Genomic DNA, 25,411 nt, shown 5'->3' on the forward strand with positions numbered 1-25,411 from the left:
TTAGTATCCAAAATCTATAAAGAACTTATCAAACTCAACACCCAAAAAACAAATAATCCAGTAAAGAAATGGGCAAAAGACATGAACAGACACTTCTCCAAGGAAGACGTCCACATGGCCAACCGACACATGAAAAAATGCTCAACATCACTCATCATCAGGGAAATGCAAATCAAAACCACAGTGAGATACCACCTCACACCTGTCAGAATGGCCAACATTAACAACTCAGACAACAACAGACATTGGCGAGGATGCGGAGAAAGAGGATCTCTTCTGCATTGTTGGTGGGAATGCAAGCTGGTGCAGCCACTCTGGAAAACAGTATGGAGATTCCTCAAAAAATTAAAAATAGAACTACCCTACGACCCAGCAATCACACTACTAGGTATTTATCCATGGGATACAGGGATGCTGTTTCTAAGGCCAATGTTTATAGCAGCGCTATCAACAATAGCCAAAGTGTGGAAAGATCCCAAATGTCCGTGGATGGATGAATGGATAAAGAAGATGTGCTGTATATATATACAGTGGAGTATTACTCGGCAATCGAAACGAATGAAATCTTGCCATTTGCAACTACGTGGATGGAACTGGAGGGTATTATGCTAAGTGACATCAGTCAGAGGAAGACAAATATCATCGTATGACTTCACTCATATGACGACTTTAAGAGACAAAACAGACGAACATAAGGGAAGGGAAGCAAAATAACATAAAAACAGGGAGGGGGCAAAGCATAAGAGACTCATAAATATGGAGTATAAACAGAGGGTTACTGGAGGGGTTGTGGGAGGGCAGATGGGCTAAATGGGCAAGGGGCACTAGGGAATCTATTCCTGAAACCATTGTTGCACCATTTGCTAACTTGGATATAAATTTTAAAATGAATGAATGAATGAATGAATGAATGAATGAATGGTTGTATTGCCCACAACAGTTACTTTCCGATTTGGATGCAGTGTGTTTAAGTCATGATATTTATTTCCATTTTTAGTTTTGACTCACAGCTAAAACGTGACAGGCTTATTACGAACATGAAGGTCCATCGTGAAAGAAAGTCCTTTGCACAAGACCCACGCTGCCTCCTTAAGAAGCTGGAGGCGAACGTACTCCACTATCTCTGCCACACGGAGCGTGCACGGCCGCCTTGCGGTTGGGGTGGGTCCCCGACATTTAGCCTTTAGGGAGGACACGTCTCTGGAAACTCTGCCCTCGGCTCAGGCTGCCCGTCCTGTGGCCGGGTGGGAGGGGGCAGGCCAGGGTCACTCATCCTTCCCCAGATGTGCATCCGGGAAAAGCATGGGCATCGAGCCCCATCTGGACGCGGGTCCGCTCAGTTCCCGAGGGACCACCTGCTGGCTGGCACTGCCATGGCGTTTTCTAGAAGTGGTAGGTTTAGTATCAAAGGCAGGAGCTTGGGGCGTCGAAGAGACGAGAGCTTGAGTCGGTGTCTGTTAACATCTGTTTAGTGAGCACGTGCTGTGTGCTGGGACACTGAGCAAGACGGACGGACAACTTACCCTCCGGGGAGGGGGCCCTGCTCTGGGGGGGGGGGGGGGATGAGATATGACCAGTAAACATGCTGCTTATAACGCAGACCGCTTTGCTTAGCTCTGAGGCCCCACGGGTGTGTGGGAAGCTGCTGTCAGGGGTTCCCCGGAAGCAGAGGGAACAGCAGGGCAGAGGCCTGGAGGCGGTAGTTGGTTCCTCTTCTGGTCACCTCGCCTTCCTTCATTGGCTGAGCGGAATTGGTAGCATGCGCGGTGTGAAGTCACTGTTAGGTTCCATGAGGGAGGGTGGGTAGATGTGAGTAACTGACTGTAACCGTTACCACTTTGGGTGCCGGCTTGGTGAGCTGCTGTTCCCTCTGTTCCTTTGCAGAGGACGCCCCCTGGCACAGCCCCGTGGCTCCATGAGAGAGAGAGCTGGGGTCGCCCGGCAGAGGACAAGGCAGTCTTGCCCTTCTGTCCCGGGGATGGCGGGCAGGAGACCGTGGTGTTGGTGGAATGAAGACGGGGGGTGGGGAGGTGGTTGGGGGAGGGAGGGGCCCCTCCTGAACTTCCCCTCTTGCTCCGGAACCCTCCAGCCGTGCCAGGGAGCCGTGGAAATTTCTTTCGTGCCCGTGGCGGCGAAGCACCACTCCAGGTGATGGCTCCGGGATTGAAATGTCAGTCCCTCTGGCTGCCCCTGGACACGGGTGCTCAGCTGTCATCTGCTTGGTGCCCACAGCAACTGCCACGGTGTCATAGAGACAAACGTAGCCCCAAACTGAAGTCTGATGGATCCGAAATTATGTATTTAGTTCACAGTCGGTATAGAGTGCTCATAAAATCTTGATCATGATGGAGAGGCTCATAAACATTTGAGAACATAAATATTTGGGGGAAGCAATGGCTCTGTGAAACATTTAGTTGTGGAGTAGTTAGGAGAACAGAGAAAATCAGCCAGGCAGAACTCTCCAGATACCAATCTGGTGAGTTATATATGAAGGGCCGGTAATGACCTTGAGTGAGCCGTTAGTGTGCAGACGCTAATTTGGCAGGTACGTTCATGCAGGGCTGCACTGCCTTGGGTAGCTGCGTCACACGGGGCCTTGGGCTATTTGCCCTTCCCATATCTGAGTCGAGGGGGGCACGGGTGCGATTGGCTGGGGGCGGGGGTCATGTTGGCCCACGGAGCACTTTCTGGACTCCAGTGGAACGTGGCACCGAGTCGGCCCTCAGGCAGCCAGGCGCGCACCAGGAGGGGCCCGGGAAGGCTGTCCTGGGTGGAGAGGGTGCCTCAGGGCCCCTGACCTGTTGTCCCGGGGTCTGGCAGCTCTGTGGGAAGGAAAGAGCCCCCGCCCCCCCACACCACGCGCAGCAGCTGGGGGCCCAGCCTGGCCAGGTTCAAATCCTGCGTTGCCGTTCACAGGACCTTGGGCAGGTCCCTCCCTTGCTGTACAGACTGGGCTTGATGACGGAGGCGTGAGCGTGGTAAGAAATACATGAGGTGATGAGTGTGCAGTGCTTCTGGAAGCTCCAGAGTGGGGACAAGCATCACCCCCTGGCTTGGCCACAAGGATTCTGGAAGTCTGCATCAGCAGGGCGCCAGCGAGTCTGGCGAGAGCGTGGCTGGGGTTCGATGCACGTTTTGGAGCGCGGCCCCCCCCCCCCCGGCAGCTGATCCCCACTCACCCCCGTCCTCCGTACGACTGGTGGGAAGTTGGAGTAAAGGACTCTTACCGAGCGCAGTGAAAGTTTTAAAGTATGCAGATTATTTACTTCACAAACGTTTCTGTGGGTTTCCCGCTGCCGCCTCCCCCCAACCCCTGCCCCGCCTTTGGGGAGCAGAGCTCCACACCCTGAGGACCCCTCCGGGAGAGACCACGTGCCGAACATGGTCCTTTGTGTCGACACCGAGGAAGGCATTTGGCTGGAGCTGCCGGCGGTGACGTTTTGTCGTGAGAACCCCAGGGGCTTCTTTTCGGGAGGCTCATCCGTCTCTGTACGAGAGCAAGCTCTCGTATGTCCCGTGAGAGGAAAACGCAGGGGAACAGAACTTAAGTGGACCGGCAGGCGTCTGGGCAGAAGGAACTTTGGCGGCGTCTGTAGGGGTGGCCATGAGAGACAAAGCCGACCCAGGGATAAACCTCTCTCCGCGGAGATCTTTGAGAATCGGAGGCCGTCCTTGGTCCGAGGCCACTCTTCTGCCTGCAGAACTTGATCTTCCGGGGAAAACCTAATCATTCAAAAGCATTCGTGAGTCAGGGCGGAGGGAGCTGGCTGGGTGCTGGCCCACCCCTCCCATCACCTTGGACCTCGCCCCACCACGGGGCCCCCAGTTGTATCTGCGGTCCCGCGCAACGATAATGGAATGCAAGTGGCCTTTGTTATTTGGAACAGAAATGCATCTTCCTGCCGAGGTCCCTTTGAAACATCACAGAACATACCCTGCTCAGAGCCTCCCATTTCCCGATCCCCACCTTCCCCCGTCCTGTGAGCAGGTGCCACAGAGATGTGTCCACGTCATGGCTTCACGGCTTGCCCGGGTTTGGGCTGAGCTGGGTGGGTCCTCGGGGAGCCGCAAACCCGGCGTGCCCGCAGCGGATCCTTTAGAGAGAGGCGCCCTTCTCGGCTGCACTGACCCGGACCAGTTATTCTCATTCCGGGTGACTGCCTCTCCTCCCACAGAAACCACTTCCCTTCTAAGGAGGGGCTCCAGCCCCTCCCCTCGGTGAGCTCCGAGCCACCAGCAGAGCAGAGCCTGGGACAGTGGACAAGTTCCCATCCTGTCCTGCGGGGCCCACTCGCCCACTGGCGGGGTCTCCACCATGCAGGGGCAAAATGAGGAGACGCAGGTTGGCGGGGGGCGGTGAAGGGGGTAAGGACTAGAGCTTTCAGGAGGGCGTGACTTTGCAGGTGACTTCACGTCTCCTAGCATCAGGCTCCTTGTGACTCCCGGGGCCACGGCAGTGAACACAACGTTTCCACGGGAGCCCGTGCGAGCCGGGACCTGAGCAGCGCTCACCCTGCTCTGAGGGCAGCCCTGTGCCCAGGCCCCGGGGGAGATGCCCTCAGGATAGATGGCAGGCAGGACTGCTAGGCTTCTGGACTCAAATGACAGATTTCATTCACAGACAACTCTCAACACCCAGACGTTTTAAATTGCAGACCTGTGTCCCCAGCCAAGGACGTGGAAAAGCTTGATCTAGAAACTCGGGTTTCAGCGTCTGGGTCCGGGGCTCATTAGGAAGTTTAACCCAGGAGCCTACCCAGATAAAGAGTTTAACCCCGGGTTTGTTTGCAGTGGGCAGTTAGGGGGGTGCCCCATTAATGTGTGTTGACTGAACTGTGTCGTCCTCAAAGCCTCGTGCTCGGAACAGAGGGGGACTCTGATGGGTAGGTTGGGGCTGCTGGTGCCGCAGGCTGGCCTTCGTGCGGGTGCGGCCTCCCCGGCCCGCGGCCTCCGGTTGCCGTCGGTCAAGTCCAGGCCACAGCTTGGTTCCTAAGTTGCGTTACTAATGCACCTGCAGGTCAGCCTGGAGTTAGGGGAGGGCTTGGGAGGGGCTGGGGGCTAAGGAAGCCCCTCTCTGAAGCTGCTCCCACGGGGTGGTACTGGGTCCCCGTGGGATTCACCGGAAGGAGGCTCTTTGAATCTGGATCTGTGTCTTTGCTGGCTCACAAGTAAGGGCCTCCTATCCTACTTAGAAACTTGAGAAGAGAGAGAGTGGCCTTTTGGAATGTAGCTCAGGATTTCCCTGAGATGGAACATTCTGGAAAGTCCTTTGAATTGTGCCGGGAAGGCCTCTGCAGCCTCGGCGCTGGAGAGAACGGCCCTTGGAGGAGATGAGGGGTGGAGGCCCGCCAAGGCCCTGAGGGGAGGCTGGCTGGCGGAAGAGACAGGAGGGGCCCCGGGGCCCAGGCGCGGCAAAGAAACTCAGTGAAAAGTGTGCTGAGTGCCCACGCTGTGGGAGAGGAAGGCGGGGAAGTAGGTCGTGGAGGGAACGAAAAGAGGGCAAATGCGGTGCCTGCCCTGCGTGACCGCCTGCCTCCACAGCGCGCCCTTCGCGGCCATTGTCCCGTGGCCTTGGCTGCGGTGGCCCCACTCAGTGGCCCTCAGCTCCAACCTACCCATCCAAGAGTCTCCCTCTGTTCTGAGGACGAGGCTTTTGAGGACAACACAGTTCAGTCAACAAACATTAGTTGAGCACCGACTGTGTGCCAGGACGGTTCTAGGAGCCGACAGTAGGGCAGAGAACAGCACAGATCACGTGACCCCAGGACGGGACAGTACGCGTAATGGTCCCCAGGGAGGAGGGCTTCAAGGGGACAAAGCAGGCATGTGAGAGGCTGGGGTGTCGCTCCTTCCTGGGGGCACCGGAAGCAGACATCTCAGCAGAGTCCTGAACGCAGTGGGGGTGGCCCCGTGGCCACCAGGGAGATGCACGTTCGAGGCCCAGAACCAGCCTGTGCAGAGGGTGGGCTCCAAGACAGCAAGGAGGCCATGGGGAGGGAGTCAGGAGCCAGGGGCCGTGCAGGGGACGGGGTCTGCGAGCCGCTGGCACCGAGGGCCTGAGCTTAGCGTGTGCAAATGCTCGTCCATCCATTTTGAAAGAAATCACCTTAAGAGAACATCGTCCTGCAGAATCATCATGGAGCCGGTAGAATCGTGGGCTCTTCGGTCCGGGGGTCCTGGCTGGCGTCTGGCCCTGCCCTGGACGGGCATCGTGGCCGGGGGCAAATTCGCTCCTCCCTCCGAGCCTCCCGTTTGCTCATCGGCAAAATGGGCCCCAGGTTATAGAACTGCTTCTGAAGACTGTTCGCGAGGAGTAAATAGCACCTCAGACTCACGAGGCGAAGGGAGCCAGTCACAAAAGGTCACATATTGTAGGACATCACTCAGTGGAACGTCCGGAACAGGCAAATCTACCGAGACAGACAAGCAGACTTGGGGCCGCCCGGGGCCGCAGGAGGCGGGGGTCAGGAGTGAGTTGTTGGCGAACACTGGGTCTCTTGTTAGGGGGGTGGGAATGTTCTGGAACTTCAGAGAGGTGACACTGTGAACGTCCTAAATGCCACCGAATCACACGCTTTAAAATGGTTAACCTATGTGAATTTCTCAAGTACAAACTCAAAAATAAAGGAACAAACGTGCCTCCAGTAAACCAGAGAACCAGTAAAGACAGTCATGCAGGTGGCCCGCTTGGAAAAGTCCCTGCATTTGGCAAACACTCGGGAGCCCCGTGGTGGCCACCTGGATGCCCGCTCCCGGCGGCTGTGGGTCCCGAGTCCACCTGGGTGAGTCGCTAGCGGGTAGGGAAGCGGGCCGCCTCATCGGTAAAGCGGGGATGCCGCTGACACCTACGTCGCAGGCTCGCCGTGGAGATCCGTGAGGGGTTTGTCTAGACAGCCTCCGTGTGATGCCAGGAGGCGTATGTGAGGGGCCAGAACTCATCACGAGGTGCTCTGCACTGGAGCACCCAGCAAGGCCGTGTGCCCGGTGGTCACGGCTCAGAGTGGGGCGTTCCGCGGACCTGAGCTGAAAACGGCTGTTACTGGTGGATGTGACCTTGAGAAGTTCACTAATCACTTTGAGCCCCAGTTCCCGCATTTGTCACGTGGGGCGTAAGGGTCGCCCCCGTCTCCTGCGGGAGGAGAGTCCACGAGATAACGCTGTGTATCCAGCGTGCTAAGCCCTTGGCAAACGCTATAAATATCGTCTGCGTAATGACAGCCATTTCATCGGGGAATTATCCCCCGCATGCGGGTTTTAGGGTGCACTTCCTTCGCCTTGCCCAAATCATATTTACCAAATAACCCAGGGAACTCATCTCTTTGCTGGTTGCGAGCTGGTCTTTTCAGACTGCATTCTTATCTTTTTTTTTTTTTTAACCTTTATTTTCGAGAGAGAGAGAGAGAGAGAGAGAGACAGACAGAGTGCGAGTTGGGGAGGGACAGAGAGAGAAGGACGCACAGAATCCGAAGCGGGCTCCAGGCTCCGAGCTGTCAGCACAGAGCCCGACACGGGGGCTGGAACTCACGGGCTGTGAGATTGTGACCTGAGCTGAAGGCGAATGCTTAACCGACTGAGCCCCCCGGGCGCCCCCGTATATTCTAATCTTTTAATGGGGGATCAACCCCAAGAACCAGGGACAGGTAGTCTTTATCCACATGTGCGTAAATGTACAGAGTAAGCTCGGTGAGGGCAGGAACGTGTCTGGCTCCTTCGCCGCTGGATTCATGTACCTGGGACAGTTGGTGCCTAGCACATAGGAGGCACTGAATAAATCTTTGCTGAATGAATGAATGAACATAAGCCGTTTGTCCGCTAGAGAGGTCACCACCTCATGGGTCCCGGTCTCTGGTCTGCCCACTCTCGTGAAATGAAGCACCGACTCTGTGCTGATGTCAGGGGGCCGGGCTCAGGCACGTTAAACTATAGTTTTGTGCATTGTGTGATCCACACAGGAAAGGCTGGTCCAATCCTGTATGCCACTGGCCCCGTTAGATTAAAATGGATGTTGGGGCTCCTGGGCGTTTCGGATTCTGTGTCTCCCTGTAAAATGGATGCTTTTCCTTTTTTTTATGTTTATTCGTTTTTGAGAGAGAGAGAGACAGAGTGCGAGTGGGGGAGGGGCAGAGAGAGAGGAAGACACAGAATCGGAAGCGGGCTCCAGGCTCCGAGCCGTCAGCACAGAGCCCGACGCGGGGCTCGAACTCACGAACCGCGAGATCATGACCCGAGCCAAAGTTGGACGGTCAACCGACCGAGCCACCCAGGCGCCCCGATGCTTTTCCTTTTTTTTTATTTTTTTAAATTTTTTATTTTAAAAAAAAAAATTTTTTTTTCAACGTTTTTTATTTATTTTTTTTTGGGACAGAGAGAGACAGAGCATGAACGGGGGAGGGGCAGAGAGAGAGGGAGACACAGAATCGGAAACAGGCTCCAGGCTCCGAGCCATCAGCCCAGAGCCTGACGCGGGGCTCGAACTCACGGACCGCGAGATCGTGACCTGGCTGAAGTCGGACGCTTAACCGACTGCGCCACCCAGGCGCCCCTACTTTTCCTTTTTTAAAGTAACCTTTTTCTTGTGATTCTATAGTGTTCTTTTTTCTTGTGATTTTATAATTAGTGTTTTTCTTACTTATAGAAATGGTACATTTTCATTGTTAAAAGAAAAAAAGGAGACGTGTATAAAGTAAAGAGCCCTTTTATTTCCCCTGATCCCTCCCCCGTAATAATCATTACTGCCAATTTGTTGCATATCCTTCTAGATTTACTTCTCTTGTTAAATGTACGTAGGGCTTAGGGGCACCTGGGTGGCTCAGTCGGTTAGGCATCTGACTTCGGCTCAGGTCACAGTTTCGCGGTCCGTGAGTGCGAGCCCCGCGTCGGGCTCTGGGCTGATGGCTCGGAGCCCGGAGCCTGCTTCCGATTCTGTGTCTCCCTCTCTCTCTGCGCCTGCCCCGTTCATGCTCTGTCTCTCTCTGTCTCAAAAATAAATAAAACGTTAAAAAAAAATTAAAAAAAAAATGTAAGTAGGCTTATACGACGCAGGTTGTTGTAGGACCTGTTTTTGACCTAAGTTTGCGCCTTAGACTCCCCTCCCACGTTAAAACCCTGTATCTACCTTATTTCTTTTAAAAGCTGCAGAATAGGAGTATTTGTTAAGGCTTCCTCTGTTTGTGGACATTTGCGTGTATCCGGTGTTTTTCTATTTTACGTAATTTAGCAGTGGGAAATCTTGCCTGTGTATCTTTGTACTTGTACTGGTATTTAGTCGGAAGAAACTCCTGAACCCAGATGCTCGGCTTCTCTGGGCCTCAGTTTCCCCCATTTGTGCATTGAGAATACTAATTTTTATCTTGCAAGGTAATATAAGGTCACGTCTGCCAAATCTTTAGGACTGTTGGTCACGCATGTTAGGCACTTGATAAATGATACTTTGGTTTTATTTATCTTTTAATTTTTTTTAGTTTATTTATTTATTTTGAGAGAGAGAGACAGAGAGAGCGTGCCAGCAGAGGAAGGGCAGAGAGAGAATCCCAAGCAGGCTCCACACCAGCAGCACAGAGCCTGACGCGGGGCTTGAACTCATGAACCATGAGATCATGACCTGAGCCCAAGAGTTGGACGCTTAACGGACTGAGCCTCCCAGGCGCCCCTCTTTGGTTTTATTTTAAACCAGAATGCATTAAATCCAGCTTGGCCACCCAATTCAAGGTAGCATTTAAGATTAGGCCCCAGGGAGATAGATATTTTAGGTATTTTAGTTAGCTTACTTTCTGCTGATCGATAACTGGCCCTTCTTCCACCCTCAAAGTGATGACGCTCTTCTCCCCTGGGGGTCCCGGGGTCCCTGCAGCCTTTTCCTCCCCAAACAGGAGGCTTGTGGATTTGACTGCTTGCTTCGTGTGACAGCACGGCATCCCCCATGCAGTCGCGGGGTGGAGGCTGACCCCGACCGCCGTGTGCACCTGTGAAGGAGAAGAGGGGGGAGGTCAGCCTCCGTCCCTGGCACGTTGGAACCTCTGTTGTCACATGGTAACAGTATTGGCTAGAACATCGTGGGCAATTATTCCACGCCACACTGAGCACATGAGTTCGTGCCTCCTGTCTCCGCCACATACTGCTTTCCCCGTCCCCGTCTTGGAGACGGAGAGCCCGGGGCCTGCCCCGGCCACGTGGGCCTCCAGCGTGGAGCAAGGGTGTGACTGTCGATGAGGAGTGTGGCCTCTAGTCACTGGCCACTCCCTCCTCACAGCTCCGGGTGCCGAAGCGGGAGCAGAAAGATTGCCGGTGTGAGCCACTGTGTGTGTGTGTGTGTGTGTGTGTGTGTGTGTGTGTGTGTGTGTGTTCACCTCGAGCGAAATCCGGAGGAAGAGAGGACAGCCACATCAGAGGACTGGCCGGGTGGCTGGCTACTGAGATCCACCGACCGGCAGGGCTCTGACCGTCTCGAGGGGCCGGATGTACGCCCCGGCCTCGCACAGAATCTGGGCTTGCCACAGTGAAGGCGGCAGCTCCCTGCACGAGACCCCCTGCTGCTCTAGCTGGGAAACCCTCTGTCCTCCGGCCTGTAGGAAGGCGGCTCTGAGCACCAGGATGACCTTCCTCCTCCTTTATTTCCTCTTCTCTGTCATTTCCTCCTGAGCCCGCACCAACCTCTGACGACAGAGCCTTGAGTTGGGGTCCCAGTTTGCCACTAACTGCATTTAACGAAGCCCTGAATGGCCACCCTGTGCAGGGGGACAAAGTCGGCCAGAGGAAACCCGTGGCTCACGCCCATGTCCAGGGTGCAGGCCGCCCCCCACCCGTCACCCAGGAGGCCCAGAATCCCCCAGGGCGTTCACCCGGGTGACCCCGGGGGCCCTGCACCTGGCTCGCGGGTGCTTCAGACTTCTCCTCACACAGCCCCACAGAAAGGGGGTCAGGGCCCCAGTGTGGCCACTGTCATGGAGCCAGCGTCCAGAATTGTTAGTAAAACAAAAGCTGGCCGCATCCCGAGCCCTTTTAATCACCTAATGGCGGGGACATCCGACGCCGGGGCTCAGGTTCCCGGCCGAGGCCACAGCCCGGCCGCTGTAACTACAGCCAAGTTTGGCCCAGCTTCTCCGTATTACAGCCGCAACACGGACGCACACAATTGAAGTATTTGAGAACAATGAAATATGCATGGCTATCAGTGACAGCCCCATAAAGTGCAGCAATTAGCCGCGTAATCCGAGAGAGGGAGCCGGCCCTCGGCAGCCCGTGGCTCCCCATTAGTTAAATGCATTTTGTACGACCTCATCCCATCAAATCAACTAACACTTCCTTTAATTGGTTCATGAATTATACAGCCGTCCCGCATTATAATTTAATCGCCTGTAAACATTCATAGGGCCCCACTGTAAAGCGTATCGCGCTCATTAATTCGTTAATTTCAGCAGATGGAAGGGGAGATCGGATGCATGGTGGCAGAACAGAGCGCCTTGGGCAATGGAATAAGGAAAAAAAGGTGGGGGGCCGTTTAGGTTTTTTAAGGGCTGTCAGAAACTCAATCTGTGAGCTGTCAGCAGCCCGGACCCGTCGCCCACCCCCTCCACTCCACCGGCTGCGGGAAGTGACTGGCGGATTCATACGGAGGCTTGTCAACCGTCTTTAAACATCAAGCCAGCGGGTAAACCGAGCCCAATGTAAATTAATTCTTGTCTTACGGGCCCCCCTTTCTCTGTCCCCATGAATATTTCATGGCGGGCAGCATAAATATTAATTCTAATAGCTCTGCACAGTGGTTATTATTTCTGTTTTATGACAAATATTCATAAAATATTCAGGACCCTTTTTTAGAACATTTACACACTTGATTGTGAATTTTCCCAGTTTCCCGAGGACACTGTAAACATATTGGGGTTCTCTTGATGGACTTTTCCCCATTAATTAATACCACTGCTTGTTAATATTTAATCGGATTTAGGTTTTTTGAGAAGTAAACTCCTAATAGATTGGGGGGCGGGAGGGGATCGGTTTTCCCCTTGAGTCTGTAAAATGGGAGATTTCTGCTCCCAGGAGCCTGTTTCTCTTTGACACCTGGGTGATCTGACAAAGGCTAACCCCCTTGCCTTTTTTATCTTGAAAACAATATCTATCTTTTCTGCCTGTGTCTGTTCTCCTCTTACTTTTTAACCGAGAGCTCTGGCAGCAACCCAACTTTACTGTAATGAAATTCTTCGAAGATGCCGCTGCAATATTTATGCAAGGATTTAACATAATTTTGGAGTAATTAAAGTGTGGCTTTAACAAACACAGCGGCGGATTCCTTAGGCAAGGCAGCTGTGATTGGGGATGAAGGAGCTTCTGGAATCCACGTGATTTATCTTGAACCCTGAGAGGCAGCTGCGTGCGGCGTCCCAGCGAGGCACCGCAGAGGGGGTCCCCGCGCACAGATGAGGCGGTGGCTTTGGCCCACGGGGGTCCGAGGTGGGGTCCGTCTAGCCTTGAGGCTGGGGTGCGCGGGCAGCGTTGCCCCGACCCCACTACGCTGGCTCTCCTAGATTGCTTCAGGGTTCCCTCTCTGTGCCCTGATTCTCAGCAGAAGTCTCGGGATGCTCTAAAACCGCAGGGCACGAAGCCAAGTTACTTCACGAATAGGAAGGCAGCAGGGCAGGAAGGAGGGTTCTAGAGCGGCCAGACGGGGAGCCCAGCCTGTAGGCATCACCTGACCTCTTGGGGGGCCTGAGGTCTTGATCCTTGAAATGGGCAGGATCACAGGACTGGGGTCACGTGCCTCTTGAAGCGGTTGAATGGGACAACACGCATGTGTCACACGCTTAGTACAGGTGCCTGGCACGTAGGAGAAGTATGTAAGTGTTGGCAGTGACCGTGATGACGGTGAGAGCCAAAGCATTAAAACTGAAGCCAGGAAGTGAACCACGTTGAGAGGGAGAGATCTGTGAAGGAAACCCCGGCCGTGGAAGGCGTTAAAACAGAACCTTCTCTGCAGCACCTTAAAAAATAGAGGAGAAAAGTCCAGAGGGGAGATTTCTGACCGTGGGCAGAGAAGGGGCGAGGCTGAGGGGGTCCGGATGTGGTTATGTCCCTCTTGCTCAGGGACACGGCGTTTGTCCCCGACAGAGCCTGGCTTTGAGAAAGGAAACCTTGAAAGGAATTCACCTACCCTTCCCCGTGCTCCCTGTCCCCTGGGACCGGTGACGAGGAGAGGCACTGGTTTCCCAGGTGGCCCAGGGCACCAGATCTTCCACACCCTGCGCTCTGGTCCTGAGAGCAAAGTCCTGCTCCCGGAGTAGCGCGGGGCGGCGGGATGGGGGGTGGTAGGGGGGTCGCCCATGGCAGGTTGGACCACAAGTGAAGGCACACGAAGAGGCCTCCTTGGCATCTGCCCCGTTGCTTGCCCTGAATCCCTTCCAGCTGATCCGTTTGAAGTGTAGAAAAAGGACATTGACTCCAGCTGGCTCTGAACCTGGGGCTCTGCGCAGCCCAGCCCCAGACAGCTGCAGCTGAAGCGTGCGTTGGATCCTGGTTTGTGCCGAGCAGTGGGAGGCAGAGACCTCACCTTTCCCCTTCCTCCCTCCCTCCCTCCCCTCCTTTCTTCCCTCCCTCCCTTTTTCCTTCCTTCCTTCCTTCCTTCCTTCCTTCCTTCCTTCCTTCCTTCCTTCCTTCCTTCCTTCCTTCCTTTCTCCTTCCTTCCTTCCTTTCTCCTTCCTTCCTTCCTTTCCTCCTTCCTTCCTTCCTTCCTTTCTCCTTCCTTCCTTCCTTCCTTCCTTCCTTCCTTCCTTCCTTCCTTCCTTCCTTCCTTCCTTCCCCCCTCCCTCCCTTCCTTCCTTCCTTTCTCCTTCCTTCCTTCCTTTCTCCTTCCTTCCTTCCTTCCCCCCTCCCTCCCTTCCTTCCTTCCTTTCTCCTTCCTTCCTTTCTCCTTCCTTCCTTCCTTTCTCCTTCCTTCCTTCCTTTCCTCCTTCCTTCCTTCCTTCCTTCCTTCCTTTCTCCTTCCTTCCTTCCTTCCTTCCTTCCTTCCTTCCTTCCTTCCTTCCCCCCTCCCTCCCTTCCTTCCTTTCTCCTTCCTTCCTTCCTTTCTCCTTCCTTCCTTCCTTTCTCCTTCCTTCCTTCCTTCCTTCCTTCCTTCCTTCCTTCCTTTCTTTCTCCTTCCTTCCTTCCTTTCCGGGTGCCCCACAAATTCTTTCTCAAAGGCGGACCTGGGGGCGCCTGGGTGGCTCAGTCGGTTGAGCCCGTGACTCTAGATTTCGGCCTCAGGTCATGATCTTGGAGGTTCATGAGTTCAAGTCCACGTTGGGCTCTCCACGCTGGCAGTGTAGAGCCTGCTTGGGATTCTCTCTCTCCCTCTCTCTGCCCTTCTCCAGCTCCCTCTCTCTCTCTCTCTCTCTCTCTCTCTCTCTCTCTCTCAAAGTAAATAAACTTAAAAAAGAGCAGCACTGGGGGTGGGGGGCGGGAGATGTGACAGAGTACCTGTGTGTCAGCCACACCTTGGGGCAACTGACAAAACATTCACCAGCTCACACGTCCTTTCGGAACAGCCGCGTAACCAGTGGATCTGGACTGCTGTCCACACTGGCAGACTTGAGTGCGGATCGGTGTGGACCCACGTTCCTTCCGTCAGGGGGGCCCCGAGACAGCGGGTTGTTGGTGGAGCCACAAGAGCCCTGGGTACAAGCTGGAAGGCGTAGTGGGGTCGGCCGGTGCCCGAGGAAGACGGCGGGTTTCCAGGAACACGCAGGAACTTCGTGTCATGAGCGCACAGAGGGGATCAGCAAGGCCCCCCGCAAACACAGACCTGGAGCCAAAGGGTGGCCAGGGGAGAAGGGAGTCAGGAGTGTGGACCCGTGTGGCCCCGCCACCCGGAACTGATGGCTGACTGGCTGGGTGAGCGTGGGTGAGCGCACAAAGTGGGGGACAAGGTGGGACAGAGGGTCTGCCTCCCGCCAGCAAGACCCCGGCTGGGAACCGTAGAGTGCTCGCGCGTCCCCGGGTCTCCGGGCTGAGAGCCGCCCGTCCGGAGGGCGCCCGGGGCCTGGCACAGACTGGCCGGTCTTGTCACGTCGCTCTGGCCAGCTTTCCACCTGCCTGCTGTCCTTTCTGCCTTAAGCTCCGTCGCCTTTCTCTTTGGGAAAAGTTTGCAGAACTTTCTGACTTCCAGTGATTTGCATTTCATGATTGTCTAGGGAGCGTCCGGGTGGCTGTGTGCAAAGGAATTACTCTCTTTCTTCCCAGCGGTGAGGGAGGCAGAAATTTTAAGACGGCTTTAAAATGGAGACCGATTATGCAGGAATTTGATCCCCGGGTCATTCGCCTTAAACCCAGACCGCTGCATTTTGTGTGGTGCCTGGTAAACTGCCAGGGAGCTCGCTAATTTACCAGGTAATGACAGTCAGAGAGAATGTTCCTCTTGCCCCTGGAGAGATTTCAGACACAGCCAGGGTGGATTTACCGTTATCAATTATGCACACTTTTCAACAAGAAATGGCCAGCGGGAGCCTCTTTTTTTTTAAGGAGCGGGTAGTGGCGAGCGAGCCCCGCAGCAGCTGCCTGAGGGCAGGAGGGAGGATGCTTGGGGTTTTTTAAATGAGGGGGAGATGTTTGGCCTTTAGTTTTCAAATTGGACACATGTCAGAGGAGAAAAACACACCTAGTAAAAATTTTCCAAGCCTGGCCAGGGCCGTTTCCAGGCTCCGGGGAGGCCTTGTGTCCAAACTGTCTCCAGCACCCGGCTCTCCTGGGCACAGTGTCTCTTGCGACAGCCGTGGAGGGTCCTGTGGCCCAGGGCCAGGGGGGCGGTCCCCGTGATGGGGCGCTTCCCCTTCAGGCCTCCCACGGCTTCACGGTCAACACCCACCGGTTCACCGCGTGTTTATCTGGCCCTTACCACACGTCCTGCGCAAAGAATGCAGACAGGGCAGCCGGGCACCTGTCCTCGGACGGCTAAGGCCCGGTGTGTTCAGGGGTGTGGATCCTTCTGCAGGTGACCTAGTTTTCATTGTTTTTAAATATTTTGATAGTCTGTGCATAATTCACTCGCACCTTCTATGCAGCCCCCAGTGCAGTTGTCTCTAGACACATTTGCTGCCTCTCTCTCTGCCCTCGGACTAGATGGGGTTCTCATCCCGACAAGTTTAGAAAAAATGGTCACTCCTGCTTTGTGCCATACAAGCGTCCCGTGCGTTGCCACTGTATGAGGACTGTTGAGCAACAGCTTCAGTGTTGGCACGACCTCTCTGGGATGTCACGGGCACACATCCCAGTTGAACGTGAGCAGATCAGGGGCACCTGGGTAAGCACCCAACTCTCGGTTCCAGCTCAGGTCGTGATCTCACGGTTCGTGGGGTGGAGCCCCACACCGTTAGCGCGGAGCCTGCATGGGATTCTCTCTCTCCTTCTCTCTCTGCCCCTCCCCCGGCTCATACATGCGCGCTCGGGCACAGACGCCCCCTCTTTCTCTCAAAATAAATACGTAAACATAAAAAAAGATGAGCAGATCATTCAAGTGCTAATCCACGGTGTCGTTTTGCTTTTTCTCCCTGGTTCCCCGCATCAGTGGTGGCCATTGCGAAGTTCCCCTTTAGAGGTGGCCCCTTGATTATACTGACCCGAGAGTCACTACAGCAGACACGGAACAGTGAGCTCTGGGTGTGTGTCAGCCCCTAAAAGAGGCTTCAAATGGCAAAGGCCGGGTCTACACCTAAAGCCGGCGTAGTGTCATTGCCTTCCGGCGGGCTCGGCACAGCCCTCCGGCTCCAAACAAGTTGTGGACGGAGGACACAGTTTGAGCCTTTCTCAGGAAACTGTTTTCCTAGGTCAGATCATCCCAATTGAAGCATCAAATTTGGAAATACAAGGTAGTTCGGGATCTATCTGTGCGTCTTTCCATATGTCATTTGTTGTGCGTGGAATTCACATTTTTACGTATTCTGAGTACAAACCGTTATCGAGTGTACATTTGTCAGATATGTTCTCCCGGTCCATGGCATAGCTGTCATTTTCTTAATGTCTTCTGAAGTGCAGAAATTTTTAGTGAAATCTAACATCAGTTTTTTGGTTTTTTTTTCATTTACGGATCACGGTTTTTTGTGTTTGATTGAGAAATCTTCAGCACAAGATCACAAAGATCCTCTCCTAGAAGTTTAATAGCATTAGGTTTTATATTTGGGTTTATGGTTTGTTATGATTTGAATTTTGTCTATGGTATGAGGTCTGGGTCAAGATTAGTACTAACATTATTTGCATTTGGACGTCTAATAGTTCCAGCACCACTGGGTAAAAAACCACCTTTATCCATTGAATTGTGTTGGCTTTGCTGAAAAGTAATTAGCAAAGGTAAAGTTACCTTTGCTGAAAAGTAATTAGCCATATCTGTGTGAGTCTATTATTACTGGTCTCCATACTGTTTCTTTGATCTGTGTGTCTGACCTTTCACTAACACTCATGCTGTCCTGACTACTGTAGCTTTGTAGTAAGCCTTGAGATCCATTTGTTCTCGTTCAACATTGCTTTAGTGATTATAGTTCTCTTCCAGAAATACTCCCCATATAAACTTGAGAATTGTGTAGAACCTTCAGAAACCTTTGTTGGAATTTTGGATGGAATTGCATCAAATAATGAGGGGAGGATTGACATTTTAACATTATTGAGTGTCTGAGTCCATGAACATGGTATAACTCTCCCATTTAGTTCAATCTGATTTCTTTCATCAGCATTTTGTAGTTTTCAGCACACAGATCTTATTCTGTTAGCTTTATATCTTGAGTATTTCATTTTTATACTGGTGTAAACGGTACTTTAAAATTTAATTTCCAATTGTTTATTGCTAGTATCTTGAAAGTCTGTTTTTTGTACATTGATTTTGTATCCTATGAATTCACTAAATTTACTTATTATTGTAACCTTTTCAAAGATCTTTGGTACTTCTATGCATATGATTACATCATCTACAAATAGAGACAATTTTACTTCCCTTTTAATTTGTATGCACATTATTCCCTTTTCTTGTCATATGGCATTATCCAGGACTTCTGGTATGATGTTGAATAGGAATGCTGAGAATGGACAACCTTGCCTTGTTCCCAGTCTTAGGGTAAAGTATTCAGTCTTCCACTATTAAATATGATGTTAGCTATAGTTTTTTTGTAAATACCATTTATTGGATTGGGGAAGTTACCTTCTATTTCTAGTTTGCTTAGAGTATTTATCATGACTTGATGTATAGTCTTGTTAAATGCTTTTCCCGCATCTTTTGAGATGATTATATGGTTTTTCTCCTTTAATATAATATAGTAGGGTGAACTACATTGATTGTTTTTTGAATGTTGAATGAGACTTTTCTTTCCCAAGCAAAACCCCACTTAGCTATAATTATTACTTTTTTCATGTATTGCTGGATTCAGTTTGTTAACATTTTAGTGAGCATTTTTGCTTCTATATTCATGAGGGCTGTTGGTCTACAGTTTTCTTGTAATGTCTTTGTCTGGTTTTTTGTATCAGGGAGAGGCTGCCTAACAAAATAAATGCTATTCTCTCTTCCTCTATTTTCTTTTTTTTTTTTTAAGTTTATTTATTTTTGACAGAGATAGAGCATGAGCATGAGCTGGGGAGGGCCAAAGAGACAGGGAGACACAGAATGCAAAGCAAGCTCCAGGCTCCGAGCTGTCAGCACAGAGCCGGACATGGGGCTCAAAGTCGCAAACTGTGAGATCATGACCTGGGCTGAAGTCGGACACTTAACCGACTGAGCCACCCAGGTGCCCCTCTCTTCCTCTATTTTCTGAATGTTTTTATAGCATCGGCATCATACCTAGTTCAGAATTAGGACTATTCTATGGTTCATATTCTCTGGTCTGTCCGTTTCTTTGTTCACTGTGTGTATTCAGAGCCTCATTAAACTGTAAGCTTATTCGAGGCCAGAGAACCGCCCCTCACCCTGCCTTCACCATCATGTCTATAAACTACACCACAGACCTTTATGTTTTATTAAGGTAAGATACACGTGAGAGGAAATTTACTGTTTTAGCCGTTTTTAAGGATACACTTCGGTAGCAGTCAGTACATTCACGGTGTTGTGCGACCTTACCACTGCCCGTGTCCTGAGCTTGTTTCATCTTGCTCAGCTGAAACTTTGTCCCTGTCAAACACGACTCCCCACCCCTCTTCCCACACCCTGGCTCCCACCCTCGTTGGGAGCCATCTACTCGTCTCTATGAATTGGATGACTCTAGATACCTCCCGGAAGTGGGCTCATATGACATCCATCCTTCTGCGTCTGACTCATTTCACTTAGTGCAACGGCTTCAAGGTTCACCCATGTTATAGCAGGTGTCAGGATTTCATTCCCTTTTAAGGCTGAATAATATTCTATTGTGTGTATGGACCACATTCTGTGTATCTACTCATCCATCAATGGACGTCTGGGTTATTTCCATCTTTTGGCTACTGTGAGTAATGCAGCTACAAACTTGGGTCTGCAAATACCTGTTCCAGGGTCTGCTTTCCCTCATTTTGGACACACACTCAGTGGAACAGCTGAACCGTATGGTACTGTGTTTACTTTTTCAGGGAACTGCACCCAGCAGATACACCATTTTACCTTCCCGCGAGCAATGCGCTAGGGTTCCACTGTCTCCGTATCCTCGCCAACACCCGTCATTTGCTGGGGGTTTTTTATAATAGCTATCCAAATGAGTATGAGGTGGTATCTCATTGTAATTATACCATGGTGCTTTGCGTAGAGCTTTGCCCCTAGTGGAGTCTCATTGCTTGAAATCAAGAGGCTAACGAGGGGAGGGCCCCGCCTCTGGGCAGTACTGGATGCCATATTTACTTAAAGTCAGTATGGAATGTCACCTCTCTCCATTTACCAAATCTACGCATGGGTCCAGAGAAAGTTCCACCCGTTCAGCTTCCAGTAAATTTAGCTTTGGAGCACGTGGTAAGCTTCAAGATCTTTGAGGAAGAAAGCTTTCTTTGCTCCCCAAACAGAGCCCCAGGCAGGGTGGCCAGAGGAGGTACCCTGAGAGTCAAGAGATCCCAGCTGCCATTGGGTATCTGGCACCAATGCCCTGGGTGACAGAGTACGAGCCCTCACCTCTCTAAGACTCAGTTTCCCCACATTGCGCACTGAGCAGATCCGATCAGAGCAATGGTTCCCAACCTTGACTACATACTACAGTCACCTGGGGAGCCTTTAAAAATCTCCATTCCCAGGCCTCACCTTGGGCCACTTGTAGGTAAACCTCTAGGGATGGGACGCAGGCCTCACTATTCCCAAAGCCCCTTCGATGGTTCCAGGGTGCGGCCAAGGGCGAGACCTGGGATTAGACCGTGGTTCCCTTACCTGCCTGAGCGTGTGAGTCGCCTGAGCTGCTGATCTACAAACACACCCGTCCCGGCCCCTCTCCTGGAGGTTTTGCTTCGGCAGCTCTTGAGGGGGCTGCCCGGAGTCTGTGTTTCAGACACGTTCCCCCCAGTGATTCTCGACATCAGACAAATCCCGGAACCGCGGGATCGGAAACTGCTTCTTCAACCTTGCGGTGCGACCTTCCCCCTCCCTCCCGAGGCCTCCACCAGCCCGAAGCTCTGCACAGCCCCCCCAATCCCCAAAGTAGGTAGTGCCCCCACCCCTCCCCCCCCAGTGAGTGAGTGCTGGCACCCCCATACTACAGCAGGAGCGCTTCTGCCCTGCGCCCCGCTTTGGGTATTCTTGGCCACCTCTGCCGTCCCCGATCCCCGTCCCCGGGCCGTGTGATTATAAACGAGCCACAGAATGCACAACGCAGGCCGGGCGGGCCGCACGCTGGCTTGGGCTCCCCACTCCAGCCCACCACCCCGCTCTGGCGCCGTGGCTCCAGGAGCCTGGCTAATCAGAAGCTTCCAGCATGGAAGCACGGCTCCTTCTCCAGCGAGGCTTCTCCCAGCGACGTGTTTCAAGTACCAATTTGGTGTCCTTGTGCCTCTGATCTCGCCAGCCTTTCAGAAGTCATTCCCTTGAATGACGACAAGCAGTCTTGATACGCTGGGTTAAAAATCTTTCAATTGGGGCTTGTTTGTTTATGAAGCAACATCAATTATCAGGGATTTCCAAACTGGCTCCCTTTCTACTGGCGTCGGCATCCAGAGTGGCACCGTCAGCCGCCAGCCACGGTGACAGCCGTGTTTCGGTGTTGCTGTGGGGCCTCGCAAGTCTCGGGGGTGGGAGGGGGGCCCTGCGTGTTTGGAGCGTAAGGGATAAAAAGCTCGTTGAAACACCTGTGCTCCCGTGTGCAGACGCCCCCCGATCTCGCTTGTTTTATTTGGTGGCTGTTATTTTGCAGCACGTTGTGGATGGAAATCATTATCAAGAACCCGCGCGGGGAAGAGGTGGGCTTGCGAGGCTCCCGGCCCCCCCAGGCTGCAGGGGAAACCACCGCGCTCGCCCTGCGGAGGGCGGGCAACCGCTCTCATCAGGCGCCCGGGAGGGCCTTCTTGGCCAACTGGGCAGGAGCAAACGTAAGCAAACAGCCTGGGCAGAATGAGGGAGAGAGAAGAAAGGCAGTCAGAGAAACTGCCTTGAAGGAGAGAGACTTTTGCTCAGGGACTCACTTTTTTTTTTTTTTTTTTTTTTTTTTTTTTTAAGTTTACACGTTTGGCAGAAGCCAGGGGCGTCGGGGAGACTGGGAGTATTAGGTGTCCTTTGGAGAACAGTTGCAGGAATCCCAGCTCAAACCAGCTTAAGCAAAAGAAGAGATTTATGTATTCGTGTCAGGGAAATATTGAGGGGTGTGTCGGCTTCAGGCACAGCTTGATTCAGGGCCCCAAACGGTGTCTCTGGCCACCTGTCCCCGCTCTCTCTCTCTCAAGTAGGCTTTCTGTGGGCCAGGCCCCAGGCAACCCCGGGTCCCCTATCATCATCTCAGCAGCCCCAGCAAAAAGGAAGCTCCTTTCTGGCAAGCCGTGGTGCAGCCCCTCATTGGCCTGGCTTGGATCGGCTTGCTTGCTGATTGTGCCCAATTGCTCTGGGCACAGGGAGCCCGCGCCCTGACTGGCCACGCCCGGGCCTTCCTGGTGCGTGCGCAGCCCTGCAGCCCCGGGATGAGTTAACTTCAGACAAGTCACAAGGATGAGAAAGGATCAGGGTGGCTCCCCGGGGAGAGTTGGAACAATCAGCAGGCATCTGTGAGCTCAAGGAAGCAGCGAGCGTATCCACCGTGCACAGCAGGAGGAACAGCCCAGCTGTGCCCCTGTCCTCGGTCGGCCACGGCCACGTCCTTCATCTCAGTAAAACGGGAGGCGTGGACGCAGATCAAAGTGACTCATAACCAGTAAAAATACTTTTTTTAATGTTTATTTATTTTTGAGAGAGAAAGAGAGAGCACGAGCAGGAAGGGGCAGAGAGAGGGGGAGAGAGAGAGAGAGAGACAGACCTTGAGGGGGGAAGGGGCAGAGAGAGAAGGAGACACAAGCCGAAGCAGGCTCCAGGCTCTGAGCTGTCGGCACAGAGCCCGACGTGGGGCTCGAACTCACAAACTCACAAACCTGATGGTGACCCCGCTGAATCCCGTGTCGCAGCCCACACAGCGGGCAGGTCAACTTGGGAGCTTACTGTGATGCTTGGCACACAGCGGACGGCCAATAAATGCACGTATGAATTAGAGGATGAGTGAGTCAGCAGGGAGCGAGCAATGGAATGTTCCAGAAGTTCATTTTTTCTCAGCCTTTATTTACTTTTGAGAGAGAGAGACAGAGCGCAAGTGGGGGAAGGGGCAGAGAGAGAGGGAGACACAGAATCCGAAGCAGGCTCCAGGCTCCAAGCTGTCGGCACGGAGCCCCACTCAGGGCTCGAACCCACAAACCGTGAGATCATGACCTGAGCCGAAGCTGGGCGGCTAACCGACTGAGCCCGCCAGGCGCCCCAGAAGTTCATTTTTTAAAAACAAACTGGGATGGTTTCACACCAGAAGACGGGCCCGGATTAGACCTGAGGGCAGGTGCCGTGAACACTTGGCCCTTTGCCAACCCCCCCTCCCTCCCCCCCCAGAGCACCAGCCCTTAGCCCTGTCCCATCTGCCAACCCTGGTGCCATGGCTGTTGGGGCTGGATGAGTCCTCGTGGTGGGGGCTGTCCCCCTTGTCCCAGGATGTTGAGCTGCGTCCCTGGGCCCCACCCTTTAGCTGCTAGTAGCATTTCCTCCCCTGTTGTGACAACCACAAATGTCCCCTGTGTTGCCAAATGTCTTCTCGGGTGAAAATCACCCGGGGTTGAGGACCTCTGTCCTCGGGTTTTATGTAAAGAACGGGTCCCATTGCCAAAAGGGGGGATTGGGCCATCTGCACTAGGGATTTCCGGGAGACCTGGGTTATCAGAAGGGGGCGCCCTGTCTTTCCTGCTGGGCTCTGATCTGGGCTGTTGACTTTCGAAGGCCCTGCTCCCTTGGGTCCAGGGCTCCTTTGTGAAAGAGGGAGGGCACGGGCAGCCAGGGAGCCCGAACTCTCGAGAAGGCTATCCCGCGATCGTAGAGATTACGCTATGGCACCACCTGCCACGTGTGAGCCCCGAGCGTGCGCAAGCCCTGCGCTGAGCTGGGCACACGCTTTGTGTCACCAGATCGTCAGCACCAGGGAGCGATCATTAGCCCCATTTTGCAGCTGAGCAAACGGAGGCTGAGAGGGTGTGTGAGTGGCCCGAGCGTCACACAAAAAAGTCCATGGTGGAGGCAGACTGTAACCAGCTTCCATGGCAGGGGGGCCTCGCCCGTATCTCTCCCTGGTGACGCTGGAGACCTTGGTCCCCGGAGCCCCTGAGAGGCGGCTCCTGGGGCTCCACTCGCACGCGGGGAAGGTGCCGACCCCGCTCTCAGGTGCCGTGAGGCCAGCCGGGGTCCTCCCCAGCTGACCGTGCTGTCGTTCTCTCCCCGCAGGGTGTTTTTCCTGAACGTGCCATTAGATTCTATCATCGAGCGGCTGACCCTGAGAAGAATGGATCCCGTCACGGGAGAAAGGTTTGTGCCAGGCTCCCGGTGGTTGGCCGTCTGAGGGCTCAGCCGAGACCACTGCAGGATGGGTCTGGGGCTGCCGCTGACAGAAGACTCTAGAAGGAGGGTTCATCCAGCCAGTTCCTCTGGGCAGTGCCTGTGGACCCTGTGCCAGGAAATGCATGTCCGACGCGAAATACCCTCCCCGTCCCAAGTAACAGTTCTGACCCCGGCATGGGAAGTGGCTGGATTGGGCAGGTGTCCCCGGGACGCTTCCGAAGGCCTCTTCTCGCCAAGACGCACTGCAGATGTGACTGCAAACCAGTTCATCTGGGGGCCGACCCACGGTCACGGGAGGTGAATTGTGAGCCTTATTCTGCGGTCCGGCCAAGTGCAATGACTGTGTTTGCGTTGAGACGCAGTTGAAAGTCCCCGCGATCACTAAGAGCTAGAAGCATCCATCCTCCCTGGTACGCAGGCCACATTTCTTAGTCCCCCGGCCACGTTTCTGGGTCGGGACTCCGGAGTGGGGTGGGGGGGGGGGCAGGAAAGAAATACCAGGAATTTTCTACACCATAGGCTGATGTCTTATCCTTGGTGCCGAGGGACGGTCTCGCCGACCCAAGTCAAGCACAGTGGCCTTCATGTTGCCCTGCCCCTGGGTCCCACCCAGCAGTGACTGTCTGTGGCCCTTGCTGTCCCCCGCACTCACATTTGTTGTCACAGTGCCCCTCTCCCCCACTCGGCCACGAGCGCTATGCGCACGGAGCCAGCGATCGTCCCGCTTGCCCCTCTGTGCCAGGAGCAGACATGATGCCAGAGGGGCAGCAGACGCTTGGTAAATACTGTTTGGAGGGAAGAAGGAAAAGGAGGAAAGAAGAGAAGGAAGGAAAGAAAGGAATTTGGGGGGTAATATATTCTACTCTGTCCGCCGGTCACCGACCTGCACCCTCACCCCCGGGGCAGGGACCACTCTTCGGGTGCTCCAGGGGGAGCACCTGGGCCCCACCACGGGTGTGCACCCAGCTGGTGTGCCGTAAATGTTTGGTGGCGGTGATGGAGACTGATTGGGTCAACGGTGGGACAGAAGGCCCGTTCTCCCCCCCACCCCCCGCCCTCTGGGCGGGGCCACAGGTCACCTGCTTCCCTCCTCTGTCGTAGGTACCACCTCATGTACAAGCCGCCCCCGACCGTAGAAATCCAGGCCCGCCTCCTGCAGCACCCAAAAGATACCAAAGAGCAGGTCAAGCTCAAAATGGATCTGTTCTACAGGCATTCCTCGGACCTGGAGGAGTTCTACAGGCAGGCCATCGCCATCAACGGGGACCAGGACCCGTACACGGTCTTTGAATACATAGAGAGTGGGATCATTAACCCCCTGCCCAGGAAAGTCCCCTGATGGCTTCCCAGGGAGACAAAGTCAGCCCCCACCCCAACCTCCCGAAACCTCAGCCAAGCCAATAAAGTGTGCTGGGTGCA

The 25,411-nt window shown here is 53.7% G+C and overlaps 1 protein-coding gene across 3 annotated transcripts in view; it reads left to right on the forward strand.

Moving 5' to 3' along the window:
• The window catches only part of AK8 (adenylate kinase 8), a 128,770-nt gene extending 103,359 nt beyond the window's left edge, over positions 1-25,411 (forward strand). For all 3 annotated transcript variants that reach the window (XM_058693692.1, XM_058693691.1, XM_058693693.1), the window contains 2 exons: positions 23,879-23,959; positions 25,094-25,411. In XM_058693692.1, coding sequence (XP_058549675.1) covers positions 23,879-23,959; positions 25,094-25,331 — 319 coding nt within the window. In that variant the 3' untranslated portion in view covers positions 25,332-25,411. The remainder of the gene's footprint in view (positions 1-23,878; positions 23,960-25,093) is intronic.

This window comes from Neofelis nebulosa, chromosome 12, assembly GCF_028018385.1.
Source record: "Neofelis nebulosa isolate mNeoNeb1 chromosome 12, mNeoNeb1.pri, whole genome shotgun sequence".
In the NCBI taxonomy this organism is placed as follows: Eukaryota; Metazoa; Chordata; class Mammalia; order Carnivora; family Felidae; genus Neofelis; species Neofelis nebulosa.